The sequence below is a fragment of the Phragmites australis genome, chromosome 9 (assembly GCF_958298935.1).
Source record: "Phragmites australis chromosome 9, lpPhrAust1.1, whole genome shotgun sequence".
Lineage (NCBI taxonomy): Eukaryota > Viridiplantae > Streptophyta > Magnoliopsida > Poales > Poaceae > Phragmites > Phragmites australis.
Genome location: NC_084929.1, coordinates 10,118,713 through 10,129,025, shown reverse-complemented (window position 1 = coordinate 10,129,025; position 10,313 = coordinate 10,118,713). Strand labels below are relative to the sequence as shown.

The 10,313-nt window shown below is 40.2% G+C and overlaps 1 protein-coding gene across 3 annotated transcripts; it reads left to right on the top strand.

The window, feature by feature from the left end:
* Window positions 1-794: 794 nt before the first annotated feature.
* On the top strand, window positions 795-5,863 carry LOC133928619 (probable receptor-like protein kinase At5g18500). 3 transcript variants are annotated; one of them, XM_062375031.1, is made up of 9 exons: window positions 909-1,053; window positions 1,214-1,358; window positions 2,033-2,685; window positions 2,789-2,893; window positions 3,016-3,138; window positions 3,491-3,661; window positions 3,799-3,928; window positions 4,744-4,953; window positions 5,302-5,863. In XM_062375031.1, exons 3-9 carry the CDS (start codon window positions 2,051-2,053, stop codon window positions 5,443-5,445), a joined length of 1,518 nt encoding a protein of 505 aa, XP_062231015.1. In that variant the 5' UTR covers window positions 909-1,053; window positions 1,214-1,358; window positions 2,033-2,050; the 3' UTR covers window positions 5,446-5,863. The 3 variants fall into 3 exon arrangements, with proteins under 3 accessions (XP_062231016.1, XP_062231015.1, XP_062231014.1); XM_062375030.1 differs by having other exon boundaries at window positions 1,147-1,358; XM_062375032.1 differs by lacking the exon at window positions 1,214-1,358 and having other exon boundaries at window positions 795-1,053.
* Window positions 5,864-10,313: the final 4,450 nt, after the last annotated feature.

The window sequence follows — 10,313 nt, the reverse complement described above, 5'->3', positions numbered from 1 at the left end:
GGGCTATTTTTTGGACCTCCAACCGAAGGTGTATCCATGGTGTTTGCAGCCCCATCAGCATCAAGCGAATTGGGCTCAGGGCCGGATCCATTGAAGGCGGCGACGGAGAACATCACTTGCTTGATCTCCACTGCCTATTGTTCACTCGACTCTCTCTGTTTCCACTCCACATACCGCCACACCCTCATCGAGGCTAGAGCGCTCCCGCTCGCGCACACACTCCCACGCACGCCCACCGGACGTCTACCTACAGGAGCACTCAATTCGCCCCTCCCATGTAGGAGACGCGGAAACCCTAGAGGAGAAGCCATCCCCTTTTATCGTTTGAGCACCGGGCCAGAGGGTATTGGCCCCCTTTTGTGGATGTTTGGATGTGGATCACTGATGGTACGTCCATCGAGTCAAATGCTCTATTGTGTCGTTCGAGTATATTCATAATGAAGTAATGAAGACAATAACAAGCCATCTAAGATGAGCACTCGCGTTAGTTGGAGCTTGCCCATCGCCACTGGGAATTTATCCATCTTATTCTGTCGCTTCGCTTGGTTCCATATCCCTCTTTGGCATCATATCGTGTACTGCTTACCCTTAAAAAAAAGAAGGGAAAAAACAGCGTGTGCTTTACTTTACGCTTACCTGCTCGATCAGGTGGCTCTTCCTTCTCCCTCACTCTCGAGCCGACTCGCGTCCAAGCTTAACCAGCAGCAGTAGTGCTGGAGAAGTAAAGATGCGTAGCCGCGTGAAAATTTGTAAACGAAGCAAGTGCAGCTGGGCGGGGCGACCGACCGTCGGAAGGTGGCTGCAATCGACCCGCCAACCGCCCCACTCCGCGGCCGCGCACGCACACACAGGCCTCTAAAAATTCCAAAACAAGCACGGCCGAGCACGAGGCTGCCTGCCAGTGCCGGTCCCTCCCTCCCTCTTCTGGTGCTTGCCTGGATCCTCCCTCAATCCGCTGCCGCCGCCACAGAGCGCCGCTCGTCTCTCGTCCGGTGGAGGTGGAGCACAGATCCGTCCATCTGGACGTGGATTGGTTTCTTCTTTCGCTGGAAAGTAAGTGGTGGATCCTGGCTTTGCTTTCTTGGATGGATTCCCTTGTTTGTTGTCAGTCAGATCCAAATCTCTTTATTTTCTCTTTCCGTTCAGCTTGTTGTGGATTTGTGTGCTGCGTGCATCCCTGGTTTGACGAGGTTCTTGTTCTCCAACGCTCAAGATTGACACTAGTTGACATCGAGTTGCTAACTGAACCCACATGCCCCGCGCAAGCCTGCCACTGGGCCGCGCAGATTTAGGATGGGTGCAGCAGTCGCCATTGCTGAGCTGCTCCTATAAAGATTGCATTTTTCTCGCCCCAGCCTGTAAGTGCCTCACTGACTGATGTTCTTTCTTTTAAGCCGTTTGCTTCTGCAATCTAGGATGGTTTTGACTGGTGAATGGATTCTTTCTTTGCTTTGAAAAAAGGAAATTCTTTGAAGGTGCTTTTCGTGGACTACTATTACTGTTACACACAGATTGTTTCTCTCTGTTCGCGATAGCCTTTGTACAGCAGCTATGGCTGCTTCTTCGACTGTCACATGCAAGTTGGGATCCATTTGCTGGGTTAAATTCCATGTATTGTAAACCCAAAAACATCTGCCACTATAAATTTTCCATCTTTTCATGTTTAAAATTTTGTTCGGCTAAATTAATCATCAGTTTGATGTAATGTAAAATTTCGCTTTAATAACCAGCTGCTTCAGTTGATGCTGTCCAATTGCAATTGCTCCAAATTTAGTTAGTACTTCTCATCCCTCTGAATGTACATTGTGACTTCAGTAATCAGTGAGGAAGAGTTTTTTGTTGCTCTTCTTCTCGGTGGCTAGCTTTCTTATGACTAGTATTTAGTAGTATTTCCAGTTCGACGAACAGTTGCATCAATGCCATTAACTAGAACCAGCTTGAAACAGCCTATGTTGGAGTTGCAATCCTGTTATGTTTGTGGAATGTGGTTCTTTGCATTTGTTTCTGACATGATCTTACCCTCTTCATGTAGGTACTTGATGATCAGAAGATGTCATCAAACTCCAGTCTAACAGAATCTCTACATGAGAAAACTATTGTCTTTGGCCTTAAACTTTGGGTTGTGATTGGGGTAGCTGTTGGAGCGTCCCTCTTGGGTATTCTTCTCATACTTGTCATATGCCTCACCATCCAGAGTTGTATCAAGAGGTCACGTAGGGAAGTCAATGACCTTCCGATGACCCAAATACCTTCTGCGTTCAAAGATATCAAGGAAGTGAGGGCGGTGGACCAATTTTCAGCCAATGATTTTGTTGTACATGATGGTCTACTTGCCATCGAGAATGAGCCTGAGCCTGTTGAGTCAGTCGATAGAGAAGCAATTCAGTTGGCTCAGGAGGACAAGTCGAGCCAAAACAATCTTACAGATGGCTGTGACGGAATTCAGACTGTTTCCATCAATGAACAGTCTTCAACGCATGCTACTGTGGACTCTGCGCCATTGCCAGGTTTACCTGAGTTTTCTTATCTTGGTTGGGGCCATTGGTTCACCCTCAGAGATCTAGAGCTTGCAACCAACCGTTTTTCAAAGGATAATGTAATTGGTGAGGGTGGATATGGTGTTGTGTATCGTGGAAGATTATCAAATGGCACCCCAGTTGCTGTCAAGAAAATCCTTAACAATTTGTGAGCCTTTAATATAGCATTTTTTTTCCCTGATGAAGTGCCAATACATGTCTTTATCATTTTGCTTCCTTTTTCTTATACTACGACTGCTTGTCTTGTGTAGAGGGCAGGCTGAGAGAGAATTCAGAGTGGAAGTTGAGGCAATCGGCCATGTCCGTCACAAGAATTTGGTCCGCCTTTTGGGTTACTGTGTTGAGGGTATTCAAAGGTAAGAATACAAACACACCATTTTCATCTCTCTTTAATATAGTGTGATATGTATTAATCCTTTTAGCAATGAAAAGAAAGGGAAGTCATAACAGGAATTACTTGATGTGTATGCATAACCAGGATGCTTGTGTATGAGTATGTTAACAATGGGAATCTCGAAAGTTGGCTCCATGGAGAATTGTCCCAGTACAGCTCTCTCACTTGGTTAGCTCGCATGAAAATTCTTTTGGGCACTGCAAAAGCGTGAGTAACTCCTTAACTGAATAAGATGCTCTGATTCATTAATTCTTTTTTGTTGTAGAAATGTCCTTTGTACATCATTTTATCACTTTCAAGATTATGCAAAATGTTAACTGACTGGATCTGTACCATTTAATGTCTAAGGCAAATACCCAATCTGACTGTTGCACATGTTTTAATCTTCACAGCTTCTCGATTAGTTACTATTCTTGCTAGTCACTACTCACTAGTAGTCAACATCTATATTATCGTGCGTTTGATAACATAGTGGCTCTCTGTTTGGTCATTTGATAGGCTCTATTTCTCATATATTTTTACTGTAAAACATAAATTTGATAGACTGCTAAATTTGCAGCCTTGCTTACTTACATGAGGCAATCGAACCTAAAGTTGTGCACCGTGACATCAAGGCAAGCAATATCTTGATTGACGATGAGTTTAATGCCAAAATATCGGATTTTGGTTTGGCCAAGATGCTTGGTGCTGGTAAAAGTCATATTGCTACTCGAGTTATGGGTACCTTTGGGTAAGTTTTTGATACCACTGTATATTTGACGCACTTTCTGATTGTATTTCCATTGAATCTTGTCCATTACAATTTTAGGAAAAATTATTGGTACTCTGTTCATTAGTTTTGCTCAAATTTGTTTTGTTCCTTTACAGATATGTTGCGCCTGAGTATGCTAACAGTGGGCTTTTGAATGAAAAGAGTGATGTTTATAGCTTTGGGGTTGTTTTGTTGGAAGCTATTACTGGTAGAGATCCAATTGATTATGATCGCCCCCCAAATGAGGTAATACTTATCAAATATCCTTTTCCAATAATCTCCAGCATCCTATGTGCTCTCTGTACATTCTATGACTTAACCATTTTTTTTATTTCTGTTGCAAACTTGCAATAGTTAACTATTCAACACTAGCAGAAAACATACAAGATTTTAACATCTCTTACGAAACAAGACAGTGTAACTATTGATCTAGATTGCTAGTGTTGGCTTTTCAGGAATTTGGTACAGTAGAATGTGCAACATCCAAAACTCAAAAAGTGAGAAGATATGACAGCAAGAACAAGGGTTAAACTAAATGAGCCGCCCCATGTAGGATTAAGTCTAGAGTAAACTAGACAAATGAGTCTTGGATCATGTTAATATGTGGCTTGGCAAGAAAACTTCCAAGTTCTGATGCATTTGAATATCTGTTGATCCAGAAGCTTTGTGGAGTCAATGTCACTGGATTGATGCCACTTAGCCTTATCCTATTATCCTGTTTCTGATCTATGATTTCTCTAACTTTCTGTATCGAAATTTCTACTGTTTCTTCCATAAAGTATAATAGCTTATGTGCTTTCAGTTTAGGAGCACTTTTCAGCATAATGAAGTTGGCAAACGCATGTGAAATTTAAATGAAACCTTGTCTTCCTGCAAGCATACATTAATTTTTGTAGAAAATTTGCACGCACAATTTGCAAATTAATAAAAAAATAGCATACAACCAGAATAACTCGTGAAATACTGAAGAAGCTGAGATATCAGTTGATAATTTGCAAAGTATTGTATCCTCTACAGTTGCTACCCACCTCCATGGTCTAACCCACTGCTTCCAATTGTAGGTAAACCTAGTTGACTGGCTTAAAATGATGGTTGCCAACAGACGGTCTGAAGAAGTGGTTGATCCAAACCTGGAGAGAAGACCTTCGACAAAGGAGCTGAAACGTGCCCTTTTGACAGCTCTGAGGTGTATTGATTTGAATGCTGAGAAGAGACCAAGGATGGACCAAGTGGTCCAGATGTTGGATTCTAACGAACCCATACCTCAAGAGGTTTGATTCATAAAAATACTGTGTATAACAGTAATTAGTAGCATACCTGAAATACCATTGAAATTCATTAAATTCCAATTAAAAAGGTGGGAGTTTTATTAATCCATTATTCTATTGTCCATGTCGCTCTAAAATTGTTTGTATATGAACAAATTATTTACGTTGCACTAGAATGTTGTATTGATATGATGATCTTATTTGGTTGTCCTATGCACCTGTTTCATTTGCTTTATTGAATGTAAGAAAGGATTGTGCAACTTCACATTAATGCTAATCATTTTTACACAGTGGAAAGGCAGCTTTTTTATCAGTGTTATACAAGAGTAACACAAGTAATTGGATTTGCAGGAAAGGAGACACCGACAGAACCGGACCCCTGAGAATTCAGAAACCGAGCCATTGAGGGGCAAGAATAGCAGTGGCAGGAGTGACATCCCTGAGCGTGAGGTGAGGCCACCTCGACCGAAGAGTCGGACATTTTCATCCAAATGAGGTAAACAAAAAGAAAAGCATACTAGGAGATAAGATATAGATACCTGGATTGCTACGTGCGAGACACATTGTGGGAAACAGGAGATTTCGATTTGGATACATATAACCAATCGATGAATTTTTCATTCATTCCCTGGGAACGGTGGTTAATAATACATTTTTAAATTCTTTGACACATGTACAGTGGTGTGATAGTTGAAGGATGTATAGTACTAGTTTGTAAAATCTTGAAAAAGATAACGTTCCTTAAAAAAAGGGAAAAAAAAGAAAAGATAGTCTGGTGTGGCCGGTGACAAATTGTTGTGTGGTTACTGGTATGAACTACGACAGTCCGAGAGGGGATCAATGTAACTTTAGATATTGTCTGTATTGTATTTACTCGAAGAGTATAAAGAGAAAGAAAGAAGATCTGGCTTCATTTTCTTGCGCTCCATCTGGATGATTGTCTGCTTGTCTCTCGTATAGGTATAGTAAATCAGTGAGTCATTCTGAAGGGTTTGAGTCCGGATTACAGTTCATTTTGTATACTGAATTATAATCATGTTAGGTCGCAAGCAGCCGGTTATCTACAAGTGAAGAGTGTAGCGTCCTTCCGCGTGCTAGTTCATTCAACCAGAAAATTCACAAAGGCTGATGCTATCGTACCATCACTTGCGACTCTTCAATTAATGCATTTTTTATATTGCAATCTAAAAATTAACTTGATGTGCATTCCCTATTGCGCCAAGTCGAGGATGGAACGGTAAGCGTAGAGGCCATTCAGCCAGCCTTTGGCGACGTACTTGTAGGCAGACAGACTCGGTCAAGTGGATGCCGTCCTAATGCACAGACGCAGACGAGTCGCCACAGGCGGTTCAGCCAGGTGAGCCACAGCCTGCCTCAGAGTTGTAGTTGTACGGTCCGCCTCCGCCGCAGCACGCTCAGAGAGGCTCCTCGGTGAAACCTGCAAACCAAACAGAAACCCGAAGTTCTTTTTGTTTTGCGAGCAGAACAAAAGTTAATCGCATAGTATTACACACCAAGGAATCATATACTCACGAAAAAAAATGGAAATCTGAATTCGTTTTGGTTAGTATGGAAATGCTAACAAATAAGCAAAATGCTGAGATTTAGAAGATGGAAAGCTGTAAGAAACCAACGTTTTCTTTTGCAAAATTCGATTGCAATCCGAGATGCTTGTATATTGTTTACAAAGGTGTGTAGATGAATTTCGCAACCACCAAAATGATACTCTCCTAGTCAGGAAAACTTTTCGCTTTGGACAACGGTCTACAAAGCGTGGCTTTGATCATTATTTTATTATATTCTGAAAGTATTTTTCAAGATAACTTTATGATATTCTGAAAATATTTTTCAAAATAAATCTACAACCTTCATGTTTTCAATATACATATTTTAAAACATATAAATATAAGCAAAATATAAGCAAAATGATGACATTTTGAAGATGGAAAGCTGCATGAAACCAACGTTTTCTTTTCCGAAATTCGATTGCAATCTGATTTATCACCAAAATGATACTCCCCTAGTCATGAATACTTTTCGCTTTGGACAACGATACAGTGTACAAAGCATGGCTTTGATCATTATTATTATTATTATTATTATTATTATATATATATATATATATATATCAAATATGATAACTTTATAATATTGTGAAAGTATTTTTCAAGACAAATCTATATATAACTTTCATGCTCTCAATATACATATTTTAAAACATATTAATAGTCAAAATTTTAAAAGTTTAACTAGAACTTTACCAAAACATTAAGTATTTTATACTGGAGGGAGGGGGGAGCACGTAGATGTAGATATAAATCGAGAGAGTATATAATGGAACTCAATGTGATCACAAGATGAGAGGTGGACTGACCTTGAGTTGAGCGCAGACCGAGGCCCCACTCAAAATCTCGTCCACAATGGCGGTCAACTAGTTTTCACCATAGGTGCCCCTCCTCGGTGCCTCGTTGTACCTACAAGCCCCCGCTCGGCAAGAAACTTTTCCTAAACTCCATTAACCTTGATAATCATTATTGCAATGCCCCTGTGTTGACGCAAAAAATCGTTTGGTCAACACATGATCACGTGAATGACTTCTTGTCGAACTAATTGAGTTTCTTGTTACTTTTCCATTCAGATGCAATAGATGACTCAAGCGGAAGCAACAGCTAGCTTAAAAAGTGTATTCAGCAGCAGCGATAGGGACGTATGTGGCAGCATACAACCATAGCCAAAATACACTGGCGTACGGCACCTGGGAAGCCCAGTCGTGGTGCTGCCATCGATGGGTTAGGTTCTGGAACCCTAGAAAGCAGAGAAGAAAAGGAACAAAAAGAAAATAAGATGTAAAATAATAGATGTGTTTGTTTGATCGATCGGTTGGTTATTCTCAATCAGCCATGACCCTCTCATATTTAAGGGGCGAAAGGTCTTAGTCATAAAAGATAAGGACTCCTAATTCAAACTGAACAAGACTTATATATATGATTTAGCTATGCTATCCAATCTCCAAACTTTCTATAACTGACACATCTTTGCTATTCGACCACGTAAGTTCCCATGTATCTACACGAGTATCCTTTTATTGTGCAATCTGGTCTTCTTGGACTCAATTACCTATTCGGTCCGAACACCTGCTCACATACTGCATGCTCGGTCCGACCAGCTACTTGAAGAACGACTACTTGGTTCAATTACATGCTCAAATTTGACCAGTCACTACTCGGTTCAACCACCTGGTGGGAGATCACTGTGGTCGAAGATCACTTGGGTCGGGGATCACCGTGGTCACAAATCACATGATCGGAGATCACCGTGATTGGTGATCACCATGGTTGAAGATCACCATGGTCGGAGATCACCTGGTCGAAGATCACTGTGGTCACAGATCACCTGAATATTCCTGATCATGCGTAGTTTTTCCCAATAGAGCACTCTGTCTTCCGATTCAAAGACAAATAGCATTTGAATTTGCTTCATCCCTAAATTCTCATCGTTAAGCCAATCAATACTGCAATGACCATTATAGATACCAAATCTTGTCATCAACACATGTCCCATATTTTAGGTAAGCAGACAAGTTTGCCATAAAACAATATCATCAATACAACGATTAAACACTGGTCATGAATATTTCTCAAGGCGATGACTAACAAGACATCGACCATGTATGTTTATGTATTTTCTTAGTGCTTAGTGCAATGATAAACAACTCATCGGCCATACACAAATATATTCCTCAGGGCGATGATAAACAACTCATCGGCCATGTGTGTTTCTTAAGCATCCTGCCAAACACTCGGATAGTACTTTCAGGTATTTGCCATTAAGAGCTTTGGGAAGCCTATCTCCATGTAAATATTGCACTATATTAGAATTTCTAGGAACAAGCTCTACAACTTTATATGGACCTTCCGAATTCGGAGACCACTTTCCAAACTTATTATCTTTTGACCCAACAATTAAAATCGTCTTCGACGCTAAGTCTCCTATTTGAAACGATTTTTCTTTTACCTTCTTATTGTAAGCCTTGGCTACTCTTAATTTATCATTTTCAATCTCCCCCAAAGCTTTAATCTTTCATCTACTACTTCATCTATTCTATCCATCATCAAGTTATGATAATCCACAGCTGAAAAACCATTTTGCCTAGCCAATCTAAAGGCATCCAGATTTACCTCAATAGGTAAAATGGCATCTTGCCCATACACTAACTCAAACGATGTTACTTTTGTAGCACTATTCTTAGATATACGATGAGCCCATAGTGCCTCAGATAAGACTTCATGCCACCTCTTAGCATTCTCTTCTATCTTTTTCTTAATGAGTCTGATCAAGGTCAATTATTTGACTCGGCCTAACCGTTGGTCTAAGCATAATAAGATGAAGAATTAAGTAGCTTGATTCTAAATAATTTGGAAAATTCATGTAATTGATGAGACATAAAAGATGAGCCTTGATCATTAGTTAAAGTATGTGGTATGCCGAATATATGAACAATATTCTTCAAAATAAAACTAATCACTTCCTTATGTGTCATGTTTTTAAGAGGAACAATTTATGTCCACTTTCTAAAATAATCAATGGCCACTAAGATGAAATCTAAACCACATATGCCTTCATGCAAGGTGCATTTGGCCGATGAAATCTAAACTCCAACCACGAAACGGCCATGGTTTACTAATAGGATGTAACATGGCAGTAGGTGCTAATTGCACATCACCAAACTATTGACATGACTCACACCCTTTGTAATATCTAAAACAATCCTTAACATAGTTGGCCAATAAAACTCAGCTCTCCTTAATAACCACTTCATCTTATAGGCCGATTGATGTGTACCACATATGCCTTCATGCACCTCCTCTATAGCAACTTTAGATTGATCTGAACCTAGACATTTTAAAAGCAACCCATCTATAGTTCGGTGATACAACTCTCCATCAAACAATGTATATACTTCAATGCTTGTTGTCGAAGCTTTTTATCAATTGATTGACTAGGGTTTCCTAAATAACTAATTAGATACTTCCTCCGGTCACTAGGTTCAACAACACTTGATATTCTTAAAGCGTCTGAATTGACATCATGTTGTTTGGCTATACAAATTGTAGCACTTTCTAGCATCGATTTTCCTATCATGAACAATTTACCTCTATTGACTTGATAACCAGACGCTTGTTGTGCTAAGTCATTAGCACTAGTATTCTCTTCTCTAGGTATATGACTAATAGTAAAATCATCCAAAGTTGCTATGACCTCTAAGCACTTTTCTATCAAATAGTGGAGAAATCACCTTCAAATCCAGAGAAACCCAGGCAGACACTGAAAAGTTGAAAGAAATAGGAGCCCAATCCTCCGAA